Below are 21021 nucleotides of genomic sequence, written 5' to 3' on the forward strand. Positions count from 1 at the left end.
CTTTTTCTGAACTTAAGACCACCCTAGTGAACAGCTATCAGTGACTGACAGCTATCTCTGTTTACACAATTACACAGGAAATGCTATCAAATCACCTCTCCCAGTTATAAATAAAGTCAGAGAAAGCAGAGATTTAAATATGTAAATTACAAATTTTACTAAATTTATTCCGATAAAACTATATACCAATCTGCTCAGCTTCTCCTGCTCTATAACATGCTGCCTGCAGATTGCACTGCATTTTGTGGTGATAGGTCCTCTTTAATGACTAAGAGACCTTTTACACAGGAGGATACGTTGCCCGTAACACGCGCCAATTGATGATATAGCAAGCGATTCCCTCCTGCCATATGTCCATTACATCAGGCATACTATACATGTGGATGTGCTGCCAACAATGAATGATTTTTACATAATAAAAGATGCAATCAATGACAAATGAGGAAATTATCAATTGTTGTCTGCTGTACGTTTACACTAGCAAATGAATCTGAACAATTATCAACCAGTGTAAAAGTCCCTTATTTAAATCAAATTAGTACTTAGGTTTAAGCTTTCGTAGACTTTGCTGGCAAATCAGACTAGTGAGGTAGCAACATGTACAGCAAGGCATAGGTCTGTGCATTACTAGATTTACCAGTCCTGGAGGAGCTTGGTGGCAACTGCTATAAGAGCTGTAATGGTGGCCATTAGGTTGTTGTTCAGTACTATCAGATACAGCTAAGCAGTGATTGGACAGATTTTTTAACAACATGACAGAAAAAGACAATTCAGTGACAAATATTCTTTAGAGGGTTTCTCCGATTTTTTTTTTAAAGGGAACTGGTCACCAGAACGGCCCTATAGAGCAAATCACATGTACACACTGCTCATGCTGCCATAGTTCCCAAGCTGGTTTTCTTGAAGTTTATGATCAGTGTATTTTTTGGGGGGAAAAAACTAATAAAATTTACCTAACATCATGAATAGTGTCTTAGGGGAGTCACTGGGCATGTCCCTTGCTGAGCTGAGCCACTGAATACTGCCAAACAAGATACCCAGGTGCCTCAACGCATGGTTTGCTTAGATTCATCCTTTGGAGGTTCTTGCCCAGAGGAAGCATCTAAGCAAAATGTGCATTGGGGCTCCTGGGAATCTAAGCGGCACGTGCATTGGAGCTCCTGGGCATCTATGTGAAACATTGGTATAACTATGCTATCAACCGAACCTACGTCTCATATATATTTACTCAGTGCTATACTGTTATTTTGTGTCTGAGGACATGGACAGAGCCAAGTCATGCATTGCTGTATGCTACTGTCCACTGTCAGACATTGCTGACTTTTAAATACGGAGGCTGGTCCAGCCTTACTAGGCCCCATGTCATAGGTGTACATCTGCTTTTATCTATTTTTGCACTGTATGTTTTATTCAGATTCACTATATAAAAAATACATGATTTGATTCTATTAATACTTTGTGCATTGTGTTGGGATTTTTTTCTTCTTGGTGATATATGTTTATTTACAACACAGGCCTATTTGTCTCTGCTCAGTGATTGACACTCTAATGGCAGGTTTACATGGTCCAGTTGTTGGGCAGAATATCAGGGACGAACGATAATCTGCCCATTTAACCGTGTAGCCGATGACTGGGTATAATAGTTGTTCGTTTCTGGGCAGCAAATTTAGCTATTTTCACAGCACTTTGCTGCCCAGAAACAATGCATCTGTATGAGAACGAGCGATCACTTGATCTCATACTGTGGAGGGGATTGCTGCGTGTAAATGCAGCACTTCACCCCCATTGAACGATCAGCCAGTGGTCAGGAAGGAACGCTTTCTTCACGATAGTCATCTGCTCCTCAGAACGTGTAAACCCGCCTTAGCTAACTTGTCAAAGACGTTAACATCCAGTCATTTTTTGCTACATTCACTTTACAGGCAACAAACTTGGCTTTCCTATTGCTCTCACTGACCATAAAAACAGTGATAACACGGGAAAGCTTTATTGCACGAAAGCAGAAAGTAAAAAAGCTGGGGCTGGAAGTCATTTGAGGAAACTGAGAATCAATCCAATTGAGTCATTCGATCTAGCGTTAACGTGACATGTCATGACAATCCAATCCTGGCAATGGACTACACAGTTAGGCCTCTTGCACACAAACGTATTTTCATTCCTTTTGGGTCCGCAAAAAAAAGGAAGGTACTCCGTGTGCATTCCGTTTCCGCATGTCCGTTCCGCAAAGAAATAGAATATGTCCTAATAATGTCCGCATTACGGACAAGGATAGTACGGTTCTATTAGGGGCCAGCTGTTCCGTAAAATACGGAATGCACACGGATGTCATCCGTACTTTTTGCGGACCGCAAAATACATACGGTCGTGTGCAAGAGGCCTTACTGGCAATGCTTAGACAAATTTCAGATGGCTGCCAAGTTTAACCAGCTGATTTTGAAAGTTCTCAGAGAATAGCAGTTTTTTTTTTTGGCAGAGAAGAAATTAATTTTATTAGCAAGTGAAGGGAGCAAAGACCAGTATTAGCATGGCAATGCCCTGACAACTAACAGGGCAAAGTCAATAAGAGATGCGTTGTTAAAGGACTCCCACTACTGCTGAGGAGAGCTTTAAAGCAGGAGCTGAAAGCGCAAATGACAGTAGTATACAATAAAATTGAAACATGGAATGTAAGTATCTCCCATGCTATAAAAGTAGAATTCTGCGCTCATACCTGCTTAGTGTTGGGCTGATCTCTCTGTAATTAAATGGGCAAATAACAGGACAATGAGTGATACAAGTCTAATCAGTAATGCCACATTTCTTGAATTAGTACTTATGCTTAGAATTTCCAATTACAGTATGACTTTTTGTGTTAACTTTAACAACGTTTATATATGCCCCAGCTAAACTTACCCTAGGGAGAGCTAACAACCACACTGGCTAGAGGACCTATCCATCAATACCAACGTTTTTCCTATCATCTGTGAATAATTTGCACACCACTGCATAGCTGTATTTGTGGAAATATTAAGCATGGTTTTACCTGTTAATACTTGCACTGGAAATCAGCTCCAGCAATTGTGAAACAAATTTATACTTAGAAATCACATTATAAAATGTCATTCATCTCAGGGCAGGCTCTTTAATGTAAGGGTATCTACAAGATGCCTTCACACAAAGTGAATGGGTGACTCTGGACCATTAAAGGACCTAAAAACGTTATAGTCTTTTGTCTTTCTGCAGGGACATCTGCAAGCTGCTACAGAAAGCAGTTTTAGCAGATTTCCTGCAGTCAGATAAATGACTCCTTCCTCTCAGCTCCGCCATCTTCGTCTGGGGACCAGCTCTGTGCTCACAGTCCAAACAAGAAGTTCTGGAAAGGGGAGTAGCTTAATGCCCGTTCACGTCAATGGACAAGGTGGAAACTGCAGCTCCCCGTGTGTGCAGCTATACTATACAGTACCAGGACACTGACATTACAGAAAGTGCTACTCAGAGTTCCCAGGTGCATAAATGTGAATTTTTCTTATAGCAAAGCAGGAGGGTTTCTCACTGTCCAGATAAATCTAACATTCATCAGTGTTGAAATGCAGAATTATAATTCTTGTGTGTTCTGTGCACACTGTCCATGGTGCAAGTAACCCAGCTTATCGAGAAACCTTAAAGGCAAATCTGCCTAGCTATGTCACTATTTAGGCCTCTTTCACACTTGCGTTGTTGGGATCCGGCATGCACTTCCGTTGCCGGAGGTGCCTGCCGGATCCGGAAAAACGCAAGTGTACTGAAAGCATTTGAAGACGGAACCGTCTTCCAAATGCTTTCAGTGTTACTATGGCACCCAGGACGCTATTAAAGTCCTGGTTGCCATAGTAGGAGCGGGGAGCGGGGGAGCGGTATACTTACAGTCCGTGCGGCTCCCGGGGCGCTCCAGAATGACGTCAGAGCGCCCCATGCGCATGGATGACGTGATCACATGGATCACGTGATCCATGCGCTTGGGGCGCCCTGACGTCACTCTGGAGCGCCCGGGGAGCCGCACGGACGGTGAGTACACTGCTCCCCCGCTCCCCACTACACTTACCATGGCTGTCAGGACTTTAGCGTCCCGGCAGCCATGGTAACCACTCTGAAAAAGCTAAATGTCGGCTCCGGCAATGCGCCGAAACGACGTTTAGCTTAAGGCCGGATCCGGATCAATGCCTTTCAATGGGCATTAATTCCGGATCCGGCCTTGCGGCAAGTGTTCCGGATTTTTGGCCGGAGCAAAAAGCGCAGCATGCTGCGGTATTTTCTCCGGCCAACAAACGTTCCGTACCGGAACTGAAGACATCCTGATGCATCCTGAACGGATTACTCTCCATTCAGAATGCATTAGGATAATCCTGATCAGGATTCTTCCGGCATAGAGCCCCGACGACGGAACTCTATGCCGGAAGACAATAACGCAGGTGTGAAAGAGCCCTTAGGAGTGAGGAGAGGGATTTATCGTGGTACAGTAGATTTAGAATTTCTGCAGAATCTATTACAGTTCTACATTGCTTGCAACCCAGCCTTCCCTGGACCCTGAAAGCGAAATCTGCCTACCCATAGCACTATTTGCATGTAAGGAGAATGATTTATTTAGGCAGTCCATATCTTTGTGATCCTGCATTCCCAGGACACTTAATCGCAAATCTGTCTAGCTATGTCACTGGAATTGTTACTCAGGTTTTCCTGACTAGCAAATCCAGCTACGTATTCTACACTACTACCAATGTATAAATAGACTGATCTGGCAATATGCACCCTGGGAAAACTGGATGAGGGGGGTGAGAGGGCATATTGGTTATATAAAATACACACAATGCCACCTGGATATGCTGGGTGAAGCTATCATATGGCAACATAATCTTTTGTCACCAATGCAACTCTACAGTCTTGTCACAGAGCTTTTCCAGGACCCTGAACAGCAAGCTGGTCTAGCTATATGAAAGGATCTATCAATACATAACTAGGCAAATTTGGAATTCAGCAGTTTGGTAAAGCTGGGTAACAACCTCTGCAGAGATGTAATGGAGGCTATAGTTGGTACATACATTCTGCATACACTATATCCATAAATATATTAGGACAACAATGAGTATATACTGTATATGTAGTTTAAATCCACAGCATACCAATTTAATAATAAATAATAATAATATTATTATTATTAATAATAATACCACCACATGCTACCCAGCTTGCTAAAGCTGCTGAAAGGGAAATTTGTCAAATTATACCAAAAAAGGCAGAATTATTACTGTATAACTAAACAGATTAGCTATATATACTATGGCTGGTACTATGTATATGCTCCAGCTGGTTCTACTGGTACTACGGCTGCCACTGTTACCAAATCTATTTTGAACTAATGGTAACTATATTGCTTCCAAATCCCAAAATGGCCACACTCACTGTGTAGAGAAAAATTATCCAGATTAAACCCAGCCCCCTCCTCCTAAACTTCCTTCTGGAGGGGGATAGGAAGAAGTCAAGGCAGTAGCCTAAAAAAACAATACACTGCTTTTCTATATTACTTTTTATGGCCGGCAACTGCGATATCGGACAAAACAAGATTGTGGTTTCTTATATATTTTTTTTTTTTTTTTTTTTTTTAACAGTTTGTTCCTTGAAATGCCCATTGCCAGCCACAATCAGGGACCCTAAATGTCTAACTTCTCTGTTACTAATCTACACATTCCAAAGTAGAAAAGTTTCTGTGAAAAGAAAGAATAGCACAGTGTGATTGCAGATTAACTCCATGCATACAAATATATTAAAGAAGTTTAGAATCAGTGCAAACTGTAATCAGAATTGGGTTGAATTAGAAGTCATAATGCTCATTATCTAATCATGTACACCAATTACTATACCTGTTTGGATGAGAAGATGGCAGCATGAACTGGAATTCCACCACACAAGTGCTATCCAGGAGTTGATGGTGTTGCAAGCTGTTTAATTCATAGGCAATATACCCTCTCCTCACATACACCTAAAACAACAGCTTAGTATCAGAATGCAAAAAAGACGCCCATTTCTACTGGATGCGTTAATACTGTAGTTTTACCCAGAGACAAGGGGTTAGGAGGAGAGACAGGGGTCTACAATGAAGATGACATCCCTGATTACTGAGGGTATATCACAATACATAATTAATGCTGGGAGCGCTTCTAATTAAACAACACATATAAGTAAATCTTTACCTCCAGTGCAGCCATGCGAACCACCTGGTTAACATGGTAGAAAAAATTTGGCAGCACATCAAAGATTGAGGTCTCTGACAAAATCAGTTTCTGGAAACAAAATACAACAATGATCAGATTTTTTGCTGATTAATTTTAAACAGTCTCTCATATTAATGAGGTTGCGCCAGTTTAACAAAAGTTGTTTTTTTACACCACTTGCCACAAAACCATCTTTTTATGAAAGGCCCCTTTCACACGGGCGAGAATTCCGTGTGGGTGCAATGCGTGAGGTGAACGCATTGCACCTGCACTGAATCCGGATCCATTAATTTCAACGGGGCTGTGCAGATGAGCGGTGATATTCACACATCACTTGTGCGTTGCGTGAAAATCGCAGCATGCTCTATATTGTGCGATTTTCACGCAACGCAGGCCCCATAGAAGTGAATGGGGCTGCGTGAAAATCGCAAGCATCCGCAAGCATGTAATGAGCGCTGTGACGTCACCAAAGGTCCTTTTCCCCCCAGCTCCTCAAAGAAGAAGAAAGAAGACGAGCCGGACTGCACGAACAAGTGGATAAGGTGAGTTTAATTATTTTTTATTTTAAACCCTCCATCCCTAATTTACTTAGCATTCTCTATTAAGAATGCTATTATTTTCCCTTATAACCATGTTATAAGGGAAAATAATAAAATCTACACAACACTGATCCCAAACCCGAACTTCTGTGAAGAAGTCCGGGTTCGGGTCTGGGTACCAAACATGCAGATTTTTCTCACTCGCGTGGAAAACGCCCGCAACGCCCGTGTGAAAGAGGCCAAAGTCATAAGCACAAACCTGTTTAAGACCTTCACTAGTCCCCACTGTAATCTATGAATGTCCTCTATTTATGTTTTATAAAATGTAACCCTAAGCTTAACTGACCTTCAGGTTTTCTGGGCAGAATTGATGTCCATACAAATCTATGGCAGAGAGAAAAATAGATTCCACTTGGTTATGCCTCAGTTCATAAGAGGGAAGGTGAGAGGCAATCAGAACCTAGGGTTAGAAAAAAAAATGACGTTAAACACCTGTTAACCTTTTCTTGCAAAGAAACAAAACCTGAACAAACGTCTATAGGTTACTAAGGGCTCACGTCCTCGAGAAATACGATCTATGTGTCTGCCAAATCATCCGGGCCGACCACGGCAACCCTGAACTGACTGTATCATAGTAATTTATGTTACAGTCAGTTTGTATCTGATCACGGATCTCTTGTACCGAACTGTGTCTAGGATACAGTCAGTTCAGAGAAGCTGCGGTCAGCCTGGAAGACCTGGCGGGCACATGGACTGGGTTTCCCAGGCTGATCTCATGAACCCTAAAAAAAGTGCGTCTGTACAGCTGCGAGATATCATATGGCCACTACTTGGAGATGATTCCTAAGATTGTTTTAGACATTACACATTTAAACTGTAATGTTTAATGGCAACAAAATCTCCATCAGTATTTCCTTCTCCTATACCTACTGTACGTTTAGTCAGCATTAAATTAACAAATAAACTAAATATTTTGACAACTTAAAGGGTTCTATAACCTGTGTCCTATAAAAACAAAACAATAAAAATACTCAATCAGTGACGGGCCATTTAAGTAGATGTGACCACTGAGGCCTGTAACTTGCCAGTGTCAGCTATTATTGAAAGGAGACTTCGCCTGCAGCATAGACCAGACTCGTGTATAGGGGTGAAAGGGTGCAGATCAGGGGGGCCACTTAGATAATACTCATTGCACAGGATGCTGGGTGTGCTGGCTCCTAGGAGCCTCTGAAGCCCAGCGCACTACAGCTGGACGCACTGTGCAGGCGCGGAAAACAAAAGAGGATGGCGCAAGTGCTGGAATATCTGGCGCATTGAGCCTGAAGAAAGAAATAATAGCTGTCCATCAAGAGTGAACGAGGCAGGAAGGGGCTTGACTTCACGCTGTTCATTTTCATACACAGAGCAGAGGCAATAGAGCTGATTTACTGAGAATTTTGCCATCAGATCCCACACAAAAAAGACAGCATTGGAGACAAAATAACTACTGCAGTGGTTGGGGGGCATTATGGAGATGCCATTAGTATGTATTAACATACCCTAAAGGTTTTGCATCATAATGAACCTTTTGAATTCAGTACAAGTATCTCTGATCCCTTTGCTATTATACATGATAAATTATATATTTTTAATAATGAGGAGGAAATTAGACTATAATCTATAAGCCACATCTTACCTGTCGAGCCCTCAATGCAACCTTTGAGTGCTCAGTCTTACTCAGTTGGGTCAGTTCATTAAGAATAGTCATTAGTTCATCTGTAAGCGTTGGATCTCGACCGCAAAGCTGATCCTGCAGTATTAATAAAGAATGTATAAGTAATCGTCCTAATGAAGGTACTTTTGTAATGAGGCTTTCGTAAGTTTAAAGTCTTAATAGTGCAACAGAAGTTGCACTTCATGAGTAATTGACTCATCAACGCTGATAATAGAAATGGCAACAAATATGTACAATTTATTTTTATCAAATAAAGCCAGTAACAAGTTTGGTTATGTAATGTAGTTAAGCAATGTGTGAAATCACAAATAAAAATAAATAAAATGGGTTCTTTTAAACTCAATTTAACTATTGTATTTACTAAAATGGAGTCTGTCACTACGATCTTAGACTATTATCTGCTTTAATACATGAGTAGTACTGCAGATAAGAATTCCAGGAAAGTTGGGTTGTATACAGCAAAGTGTAGTTTGCTTAGGTACGTTTCTTTAAAGTGTTTTATGGGCATGGATTTTTATGTAATGGTGGGTAGGTTAGCAGAGGGACCTGCCATTCCCTCACACTACAGTACAACATTTTCCCCTAGCCTGAGATGAACCCAGATGTAGCTGCTCATTACCGTGAGGATTAATACAAGCCTAAAAAGCTCATTCCTGGTCAGAGCTTGGAGACTGTAAGGCCTCTTTCACACGAGCGTGTCCGGATAAGGTACGGATGCGTTGCGGCAAACCCGCGCGAGTAGGTACGCAATTGCAGTCAGTTTTGACTGAGATTGTGTTCCGTTGTTCAGTTTTTATCGCGCGGGTGCAATGCGTTTTGCACGCGCGTGATAAAAAACTGAATGTGGTACCCAGACCCGAACTTCTTCACAGAAGTTCAGGTTTGGGTTCAAGGTTGTGTATTATTTTCCCTTATAACATGGTATAACATGGGAAAATAATAGCATTCTGAATGCATAGTACAGTAGGGCTGGAGGGGTTAAAAAAAAAATAATAATTTAACTCCCCTTAATCCACTTGTTCGCGCAGCCGGCATCTCTTCTGTCTTCATCTGTGAGGAATAGGACCTTTGATGACGTCACTGCGTTCATCACATGGTCTATCACATGATCCATCACCACGGTGATGGATCATGTGATGGACCATGTGATGAGCGTAGTGACATCAAAGGTCCTATTCCTCACAGATGAAGACAGAAGAGATGCCGGCTGCGCGAACAAGTGGATTAAGGAGAGTTAAATTATTTTTATTTTTTACTGTACTATGCATTCTGTATTCAGAATGCTATTATTTTCCCTTATAACGGGGTCCCCATCCCGATTGTCTCCTAGCAACCGTGCGTGAAAATCGCACCGCATCCGCACTTGCTTGCGGATGCTTGCGATTTTCATGCAGCCCCATTCACTTCTATGGGGCCTGCGTTGCGTGAAAAACGCACAAAATAGAGCTTGCTGCGATTCTCACAAGTGATGCGTGAAAATCACCGCTCATGTGAACAGCCCCATAGAAATGAATGGGTCCGGATTCAGTGCGGGTGCAATGCGTTCAACTCACGCATTGCACCCGCGCGGAAAACTCGCACGCGTGAAAGGGGCCTAAGATCTGCAATGACTGAGAAAAGCCTGACCCGCAGTTTTTTCTGAATTACCTGGGTGAGTTAACATTCTGTTTCGTTAGCACACAGACGGACAGGTATTTTCTTTAAGTGCTATTTTTGTGTCGTGGATTCATCCCACTGATTATCGCAATTGGATGTCCTGTGGTGTTTATGAAGCAAATAAACCTTATTTGGACTTTTGACCACCGATGTCCGTGTTCTGTGTCACAGCCAACATCTCCCGACAAGGAGAGATCCCATATATATATAGTCTTGCGTGTATACCACAAAGACCAGTGCTTGGCTGCAGTGGTCATGTGCGGTATACTCCCTTAACCAGTTCAAGATTGGGCCATGTACCCCCCCTGCCCCCCCCCCCTTTCCCGTTGCTGACCAGACACAGTTATATTTCTTTAGTACATACGGTTTTGAAGCCATATTTTTTTTTTTTCATTTGGTTATTTATTGTGTCATTTTTCTGTGATGCAATTATTTTCATACAAGTTTTATTAGTATTTTTTATCAATATTTTTGATAACAGAAAAGGATTTTAAAAAGGGGAAACATATTATGCTTTTCACATTTTTTCAATTTATTTTTTCAGCGCACAGTGCAACTAAAAAACATTTTTAGATTATGTCCCCTTACCAATACGATCATTTTGATAAAAAATTTATTTTACACCTTGTGCCCTCATACAGTTATACAAGACTCCTGTAACTGGGGCTGACATATCTGCCCCTCTCACAGACAAAATACAGCCTCCTGACATGCACTGCAGCTAATCTTGGTCTGCTAAGGCCTAGCAGCTCTTGAATTTACCCAGTGATCACTGGGACCAGAGTAGAAAGCGGCATTGTTGTGTCTACAGTGGTTGGCAAGGATGGTAAGAAACAAAACATGTCTCTGCCTTCTCTATATAGGCCCAGCTGTCAATGACAACCAGTTCACGCAGCTGCAATCTCTGCAAAGACCTTCAGGAACAAAATGACAAAGGCCCAGGGAAGACCACTGTATCTAGAAAATATTGCAATCCTGAGGGTGCACTGCTATTAAGCAAGGTTGCCTAGCCTGTTTGCTACAGCAACTCTCTGTGCAATATAAAGTACCAACAACCAATTTTACTACAGGCTGATGCTTAACGTTCTGACTGCAAAACCCCATATTATAGAATTCCCCAGCCATCCCAGCAATACTCACAATTAGCATAGTAACAAGGGTATTCTTCTTGGCCACCTGAGCATGTGAGAAGATGCATTCTAACACAGGAGTCATATCCGGTTTGTACTGTTCCCGTAAATGTATCACGCATTTGTCGTAATGGGCTGGAGAAAAAACAAGTGGTAAACCTTATAAAACAAACAGTCTATTCATTATGTGATTAAAAACCAGACATATACTGAATGATATCATTGCAAAATTAAAATATGTACTGAGAAATTAAATGGGTCAAAAATAAAGGGGTTCTCATCTTGCTGTTACTAAGGCAAGAAGAGGCACAGTCCCGACCACCTCCTGGCCGGGAAACAGCAGAGCGCTCTGCTGTCTCAGTAGCTCTCATTCCGCGCGGGTGCAATCCTGAAGGTTTACAAACATCTCTTAGCAACCATCAGGGAAAAACGCATTGCATCCGGACTGCATGTGGATGCAATGTGTTTTTCACTGAAGCCCCATTCACTTCTATGGAGCCAGGGCTGCGTGAAAAACACAAAATATAGAATACGCTGCAATTACCACGTAAAGCAGAGATGATGTGTGAAAATCAACACTCATTGCATCACACTCACGGTGATGGACCATGTGATTGGACCATGTGATCTGACATCACCACAGGTCCTTTAGCCGGCAGCTCATGATTAAAGAAGTAAGAAGAGACCGGCAGCTACGCGATCAAGAAGAGAAGGTGAGTTAATATTTTTTTATTTTTTAACCCTCAATTGACCACCTACTGAGCATTCTGTATTAAAGAATGCTATTATTTTCCCTTATAACGAAATAATACAGTGAATAGACTGTAATTTTAGCAACCATGCGTGAAAATCGCACCGTATCCGCACTTGATTGCGGATGCTTGCAATTTTCACTCAACACCATTCACTTCTATGGGGCCTGCGTTGCGTGATAAACGCACAATATAGAGCATGCTGCGATTTTCACGCAACGCATAAGTGATGCGTGAAAATCACCGCTCATGTGCACAGCCCCATAGAAGTGAATGGGTCCGGATTAAGTGCGGGTGCAATGCGTTCACCTCACGCATTGCACCCGCACGGAAATCTCGCCTGTGTGAACTCAGCCTAACTAAGAAACAGTATAGCTTGCTGTGCTACGCTGTGTCCGTAGCTCTCATGCACGACAATGAGAGCTACTGAAATAGAAGAGCGCTCTGCTATTTCCCGGCCTGCAGGTGGTCGGGACTGTGTCTCATCTTTCCTTAGTAACGGCAAGATGAGAGAACACCTTAAAAGAACTGTGAATGCTTTAGTAGATTTACACATAAGAGTTCAAATTCTTAAAACATAAATGTGTTTGAGAAGTCAGGAAAGTAGTGCTGTGCAGTCGGTAAGCCAAAGTTCACACTGCGACTCCAGCTTTGTCTCCATAAATGGCCAATAATTTAGTCTGCCTTTTGCTTACTATCATATAAGCAATCAGGCTACTTACAGTGCCTTGCAAAAGTAATCACCCCCCTTGACTTTTTTCGTATTTTGGGGTCTCACAACCTGGAATTAACATGGATTGTTTGAGGATTTGAATCATTTAATTTACAAAACGTGCCCACAGCTTTGAAGAGGTTTGTTTTATTGTGAAGCAAACAACAAATAGGACAAAATAACAGAAAGTGTTAATGTGCATAACTATTCACCCCCCTAAAGTCAATACTTTGTAGAGCCACCCTTTGCGGCAATCACAGCTCCAAGTCGCTTTGGATAAGTCTCTATGAGCTTGCCACATCTTACCACTGGGATTTTTGCCCATTTCTCCTTGCACAACTGCTCCAGCTCCTTCAAGTTGGATGGTTTGCGCTTGTGAACAGCAATCTTTAAGTCTGATCACAGATTTTCTATGGGATTGAGATCTGGGCTTTGACTAGGCCATTCCAACACAATTACATGTTTCCACTTAAACCACTCAAGTGTTGCTTTAGCAGTGTGTTTGGGGTCATTGTCCTAGCCTCAAATCACGCACAGAGCAGTACAGGTTTTTCTCAAGAATATCCCTGTATTTAGCACCATCCATCTTTGCCTCATCTCTGACCAGTTTCCCAGTCGCATCCCCACAGCATGATGCTGCCACCACCATGTTTCACTGTGGGGATGGCGTTCTCTGGGTGATGTGATGTGTTGGGTTTGCGCCAGACATAGCGTTTTCTTTGATGGCCGAAAAGTCTCCCACATGCCTTTTCGCAAACTCACAACGTTCCTTTTTGTTTTTTGCTGAAAGTAATGGCTTTCTTCTGGCCACTCTGCCATAAAGCCCAGCTCTATGGAGCGTACGGCTTATTGTCGTCCTATGTACAGATACTCCAGTCTCTGCTGTGGAACCCTGCAGCTCCTCCAGGGTTACCTTAGGTGCTGCCTCTCGGATTAATGCCCTCCTTGCCCGGTCCGTGAGTTTTGCTGGGCGGCCATCTCTTGGCAGGTTTGCGGTTGTGCCATGTTCTTTCCATTTGGTTATGATAGATTTGATGGTGCTCCTGGGGATCATCAAAGATTTGGATATTTTTTATAACCTAACCCTGACTTTTATTCAGGGCCAGCGTCATAACCCGACAAACCCGGGCAAGTGCCGGACCCAAGGCTCCTGGGGGGGGGGGGGGGGCCCACTGAGCTGCTATGAGCACTTCCATCAATACAGATGGAAGCTCTCATTGCTGTCATTTTACTTACGCAGTACCCCTTTGGTGGGCCCTCTGAGTCACATGAGGCCGGCTGCTGCAGAGACTCAGACACACCCCTTCTACACAGGACATGCTGCCTGAGGAGAGAGACCGGCAGGGCTGGAGCAGAAGTGTGAACACAGGTTGTCAGTGAGTCTGCTCTGTGACTGTCTCTTTTCTGTGGGACAGGGGGGGGGGGGGGGGACTCTTCGATCTGATGCTGGATGCTGCTTCATTCTATTTAGTTGTATTACTGTTTCATTAAGCAGTTTGCCTCTATGACACCTGCCCCCCCCCCATATCCTGTCCTATGTCATCCTCATGGAGCCCCTGCTGTCTCCTTTCCTCCCTCATGTATCCAGAGCTCCTGTTCCACCCTCCTATCGCTGCCCTGCACAGACCTCCTGCCACTACTTGTTGTATGAATCCCCCTCAGAGCCCCTTCCACCTACTTGCTGTGTCCACCCCTCCTGTCAATCCAGGACCCTTGTCTCACTCCTCTGCCTCTCATTATGGTGGCATCTGAACCGCATTCACCATAAGGACCTTCTAACATCACAGGGTCGTGTGACTGTGCCCCCCACCCAGTACTGCGCCCCTCACCCCGTTCTGTGCCCCCTTATACCCTGCATTTGCCCTCTTACCACACCCTGTACAGTGCCCCTAGTCATTCTCTGTATTGTGCCCTCTTATACCCTTTTATCCGGTCACTGTATAGTGATTTTATCATTGTATGGCAGTGTTATCACTGTATGGCAGTGGTATCCAATAACTGTATGGCCATAACTGTATCCCCTTCCCTGCCCACACCACTTTTTTTAGACCTGGCATGAGCGGGAAAAGATACAGATTGCGGTGGTAAGGACCTTTGCGCCCCAGCCTCTCATGTGCCCCCCAGCCCCTGATCCGCCCCCCAGCCTCTCACTCTTATCAGCCCCCTCTGGTAACTCAAACCCACCCACCCCCTCTCCCTCCCCAGTATTAATCATTGGTGGCAGTGGCCACAGGGTCCCCCTCCCCCACCCCATCATTGGTGGCTCCGATCGGTTACCATGGCAGCCAGGAGTCACGCTACTGAAGTCTTGGCTGCCATGGTATGTTAGTGAGCAGCATTATACTCACGTGCACCGTGGCCGCCGGGCGCTCCTTCTTCTCATAGGTCTGTGCGGCGCATTGCTAATGCTATAAGCATTAGCAATGCGCCGCACAGACAGAAGAAGGAGCGACCGGCGGCCACGGCGCACGTGAGTATAATGCTGCTCACTAACATACCATGGCAGCCAAGACTTCAGTAGCGTGACTCCTGGCTGTCATGGTAACCGATCGGAACTGCCCACTGCCACCAATGCAGACTGAAGAACATTCCCGGCACCCGACCTCTGACAGGACGCTGTGATCCGCGCGATTAACCCCTCAACTGAGGGGTTAATTGCGGCGGATCGCAGCGTGCAGTCATAGGATCCAGGATATGGCCGGCACATTCATTGGTGGCGCAGTGGCCACAGTCCCTCCCCTCCTCCTCTGTTCTCATTGGTGGTCAGCGGCAGCCGCGCACAGTGGGGATGGAGGGACTCCCTCCTTCTCCACTGTGCTGGCTCAGGAAAACATGGTGCGCGCCGAGAGCGCGATCATATGGTGGTCCGGCGATATAGGCGATATGCACAAAATCCATATTGTGGCACAAATTTATATCGCCTATATCGCCCAAAATACTTTTGCAAGGCACTGTATATAGAATATAAAATATATTTATTGTAATACAATTTCTGAAATTCCAGAAATTTTTTAAGTAAATACGTAATGCACTGTGCATTTAGTAAATGAAAAAAAACCCACATATACACTTAATATGGAACTATAATGCACTGTGCATTTAATAACTGGAAAAAAAAAACATGTATACACGTAATAATTGTACAAAATTTATATATGTATGTCATGGAAATGCCGAGAATTAAGTGCAAGTCTAAATGGGAATAAAAGAAACACATAAAAAAAAAAAAACTTTTCACAGGTGTCGGAGCCTGCCTCCACTATGAAAAGATCCACACAGTTCTGCGCACTGGCTCCAGTGTGTCTATCATAGGGTCCGCAGCTTGTTTACTTCCTCTCCAGCATGATCATCACCGCTGAAGCCAGTTATTGGCTGCAGTGGAGCAGATCATCATACCCGTGCTGGGGACGAATTAAACAAGACGGGAACCAGAAGATGCACACGCGGGATCCGGCATGCAGGACCAGAGCAGTGAAGAGAGGGTAAGTATGATTCTTTCCATAGCAGAGGCAGGATGCGGGCATCTGTGAACAGTTACTTATTCCCTTTAATGCTATGTTCCTGCTCTGTCTAGCAGTTCTGAAATGACTGCAGGCATGCCCAGTAGTGGTCTTTAGAGGAAAAATTTACCACTGAGCATGTGCAGCACAGTTTCAGGCATTGTATCTTAGGGCCTTGGAACAGCATAAAGTTACTGCGTATAAGGGAGAACACAATTGGTGAGAACTGATTATCACCACTAGAACAAACTGCTCATTACTGTTTAAAGTATAAAGACAGGAGAGGTGAGAACTGATTATAGTATAAAGACAGATAATCAGTTCTCTCCTATCCTATCACCACTAGAACACCATGATCATCACTCTTTATAGTACAGGGAGAAGGGAGAACACAGAAGAGGTGAGAACTGATTATCTATCACCACTAGAACACCCTGCTCATCACTGTTTATAGTATAAGGAGAAGGGAGAACACAAATGGTGAGAACTGATTTTCTATCACTACTTGAACACCCTACTTATCACTGTTTTTGATTAATTAAGGGCCTTAGATTGATAGAACATAAAATATATTTATGATTAACATTTTAAACGTTTCTAAATTCCTATGAAGGTTAATAAATCACAATATTAATAATAGACATTTCGTTTTTTTTAAATGGAGTCTGAGTAGACAGACACAAAACTAGCTTTGACTCCAACTCCAAAGGCTTGCAGGAAAAGAAAGATAAGGGCTACAGATTTAGCCATCAGAGCAGCTCCCTGACGGATTCAATGTTAACGAGAAAAAAACGTAAAAAATTTATTTTAGCCCAAAATGAGTAAAAGGCAACGATAAACATTTACACCTAAAGTGTTCACAGTCTTAAGTGGACACAGACACTAATGTGGTCATTTCTCCAACTGGTGTAAAGTAGAACTGGCTTAGTTACCAATAACCAAGAAAATGTCAGAAATGAAAGGTGGAATCCGATTGGTTGCTATGGGCAACTAAGCCAGTTCTACTTTACACTAGTTTGATAAATGACCCTATAAATACTTGCTGAAAGATAAAGCCATTATTGGATATATCCGTTAAGTTATTTTCACACTGCTGGTGTGAATTCCGGCAGACTGTTCCGGCATAGAACAGCCTCCCAGAATTCACCAGATCTGGGACTGCTGCATGCGAATGCAATGTCCGCTGGTCCCATTAAGTAGAATGGGGTCCGGAGGAGATCTGTACACATTCCGGCAGACAAGGGGAGAATCGGACAATCCGCTGCAAGCTTGCAAGAAGTAGCCTTAGGATCCGCTATAATTCTGGTTTATTGAGGAACATAAAAATTTATAAATTCCACCTTTATAAGTGTATATTTAGAGTATCACTAGAACATATTACCATGGAAAAAAATTATTTTCAAATAGAGCCAATGAGGAGAAAAAATGCACAACTCACCGTGTTGGAATTGTGTTTCAACCTGTAGGTATTTTCTTAGTAAATCAAGCACAACTGACTTCATATAGCCACGAATTCCGCTACGGTACCTGTTAAAAAATAAAGAAGTCTAGTATGGAAGCTGAGGGTGGTTTTATGGGAGATTTGATGCGGAGCAACCTAACAACAAGTTTTAAAAATTTTGTGACATTTTGCATGTTTCCACTCGTCACTCCAGTTTTGAAAACTGGGTTGAAACGCGAGTGTGATTATATAGTTAATTATTTTCACTCCAAATGTATCAACTGCAACTTTAAAAAAATAAAAATAAAACAAATCACACAAAAAAGGTACAATATCACCAGTAGGTGGGGTGTCGTAAAGGTGGAGTAACATTTGCTTTCATTGTATCCCCCACTTACCCCTTGATTATGCACATCTGAATCGTCAGATTTAATTGCACTAGATAATGCTTATGCACATTTTTTTTTTTTACCACTGCACTCTCATACTTTTCCCTTTTTCATTTCTGTTCCTGTTCTGTCCCCCAAAAATGTATAAAAAACAATGTTTAAAAAAAGTGTCCTGTTTAAAGATGTGCAAAAGTTATCAATGTATATGAAGGGGGAGCAGTAGTAACTCATAAAACATAACTTTAAATATGTAGATAAAATTGGGAGGTGAGATACGAAAATCCCCTGAAACACGAAGCACCAATCCAAAGAAAAAAAAAGAACAAAATACACAGAATATATACACTCAAATAAATCACCCTAAAAAAGGGATGTAGTACGGTAGACTGGTAGAATATGGATAGATCTTACCGGTCCATTGATTCTGCACAGGGTAGATGAAGATCTGGGCCAAGTTTGATGAGCAATGGCTCTGTCCTATTGGTACCGTTGAAGTTATCTTTGTATATCGTCACCTCTGACAGGAATAAATAGGGGTGCTGGGTCCTACATCGACCCTAGTGTGCCCTAACTAGGCTAGTATACCCTGATGACCTCCTACTACGGAGTCATCGCCCTGAAAAGAGCAGCCCCATCCGGAACCTTGCCCTACTCTCAAGGCCCTGGACAGCCCTACCACTATGCGTAGATACACTAGCTGGGGGGCAAAATAAAATGCTATGGAGTAGTGCCAAAATACAAAGAAAATTGAACAAAAATTGCAAAAACTAAAATGTGGTGTCCCAACGCGTTTCATCCAATTGTTGCAAGTCCCAGACTCATCAGGGGACACGGGGCTAAAATTAATATTGTGTAGGGTGTTGTATGTCCGATATTGCCGGACATACAATTTGCCGAGCAGGGGCACTACAAGCCAGATAGTGTCCCTGCCTTTGAGGTTAGCCCTGCCATACGCACACTACCATCCTTAACATAGAGTAGGGATCGTGAATCTACATCCCCTCTGTGGTTTTCATTTTTTGGTCTGGGTCATTTATACTCCCCTCTCCTACTTACTAGGGTTTGCATGGGTGTGGTGTAATGTACCCAGTACTGATGCCCTATACAATAAGGAGATTTTTGTATAACTTACCAGTAAAATCTCTTTCTCGCTCTTCATTGGGGGACACAGAGACCGTGGGTATAGCTATGTCCTCTAGGAGGCGTTGACACTAGGCAAAAGCTGTTAGCCCCTCCCCTGGAAGCTATACCCCCTCCAGCCTGGAGAGAGAGCTTCAGTTTGTGTACAAGCAGCAGGAGGCAAGTAAACCAACAAAAAAACGTAGAACACCAACAATGCCAAGGAACCAACAACAGGGTTCTAACCAGCAACTGCCGCAACTGTGGTCGAACAACAATACTGGGTGGGTGCTGTGTCCCCCAATGAAGAGCGAGAAAGAGATTTTACTGGTAAGTTATACAAAAATCTCCTTTTCTCGCCCATATTCATTGGGGGACACAGGAACTGTGGGACATCCGAAAGCAGTCCACAGGGGGGGGAACCACAGACCCATGGAAGCAAGCGTCCCTGCAGGCATCTAAGAAGTGCCGCCTGTAAGACCACGCAGCCCAAGACAGCGTCCACCGATGCATAAGTATGCATCTGGTAGAATTTGTGAATGTGCGTCAGGAGGACCAAGTAGCCGCCTCGCACAACTGTGCAGCCAAAGCGCGATTCCTCCGAGCTCAAGATGCACCCACCGGTCTGGTGGAGTGAGCCGTGACACCTAAGGACGGGACCTGCCCTGAAAACGGTGTGCCTCCGCACTTGCAGCCCAAATCCAACGTGCGATTGCCACCGTGGATGCCACCAATCCCTTGCGAGCACCTCCCAGAATGACAAAAAAAAGGGAGGGGGGGGGACCGTACGCCGGAAGGAACTGGAGGCTGCTATAATCTTCAGAGCCCTGACAACATCCAAATGGCGTAACCCCTTTTCTTTAGGGTGTGAAAAAGAGAGACAGTGAGGGAAGGGCAATGTCTCGTTGATATGGAAGTCAGAGACCACCTTCGGGAGAAGGAATGGGCCGGAGAACCGCCTTATCCTTGTGAAAAACCCCGAAAGGATTCACTGCAAGAGAGCACCGCCAACTTGGACACCCATCAGATGGATGTGACAGTTACAAGAAAATACTACCTTCCAGGACAGGAGTCGGATAGAGATCTCCTACAAGGGCTCAAGGGAGAAGTCTGGAGCGCTGAGAAGACCATACTCAGAACCCAAGGCGGTAGAGGAGGACGGTACGGAAGAACCGTATGGGCCAGTACCTGCAGGAAGGTTTTTATGGCCCAGGGGACTTTGGAAAAGCTGTGTCCCCCAAGGCAGAAGGCGCCAACACTTGACCCTTCAAGGAATGAAGGGCTAATCCAAGGTCCAACCCTGATTGCAGAAGGGGAGAAAAAAAACAAAAAAAAAAAAAAACGGAATGGGGGAATGCCCCGGCCTTCAAAGAAGACCAGGAAGGACCTCCAGGTCCTATAATGGATTCTGGGCGATGCAAGCTTCCTGCCTGATCATAGTGCAGATGACGTCCGGCGAATACCCTCTCCGCGACAGAATTGCGGTTTCAATAGCCACGTCGTCAAACGAAGAGACCTTAAATGCTGATGGAAGACCGGACCCTGAGAAAAAAGGTAGTCTCTGAGTGGCAGTGACCAAGGGATGTCTTCTAGAAGGAGAACGAGGTCAGCGTACCACGCGCGAAGGGGCCAATCCGAAGAGACAAGGATAGTCAGAATGCCCTCCACTAGATCTGTCGTAGAACCCCGGTAGGAGTGGGAAGGGGGGGGGGGGGGGGGACCCAAAAGTAGTGAGCACTCCTGCCAAGGGGAAAAAACAGGGCGTGCACACCGCATGCTTCCGGATCTCCTACTCGGGAGAGAAGGAAGGAAGCTTTCGCATAGTGGGAGGGATTCCCTGTAGAA

The 21021-nt window shown here is 43.8% G+C and overlaps 1 protein-coding gene across 4 annotated transcripts in view; it reads right to left on the minus strand.

Moving 5' to 3' along the window:
• Positions 1 to 21021, minus strand: part of ACACB (acetyl-CoA carboxylase beta) — a 226043-nt gene that overhangs the window by 58491 nt on the left and 146531 nt on the right. For 3 of the 4 annotated variants that reach the window (XM_040416598.1, XM_040416599.1, XM_040416601.1), the window contains 7 exons: positions 17666 to 17754; positions 11274 to 11398; positions 8439 to 8552; positions 7110 to 7223; positions 6204 to 6293; positions 5874 to 5992; positions 2711 to 2734 (listed from right to left, as the gene is read on the minus strand). In XM_040416598.1, coding sequence (XP_040272532.1) covers positions 2711 to 2734; positions 5874 to 5992; positions 6204 to 6293; positions 7110 to 7223; positions 8439 to 8552; positions 11274 to 11398; positions 17666 to 17754 — 675 coding nt within the window. The remainder of the gene's footprint in view (positions 1 to 2710; positions 2735 to 5873; positions 5993 to 6203; positions 6294 to 7109; positions 7224 to 8438; positions 8553 to 11273; positions 11399 to 17665; positions 17755 to 21021) is intronic. The other variant, XM_040416600.1, reaches the window with a different exon arrangement.

This window comes from Bufo bufo, chromosome 2, assembly GCF_905171765.1.
Source record: "Bufo bufo chromosome 2, aBufBuf1.1, whole genome shotgun sequence".
Lineage (NCBI taxonomy): Eukaryota > Metazoa > Chordata > Amphibia > Anura > Bufonidae > Bufo > Bufo bufo.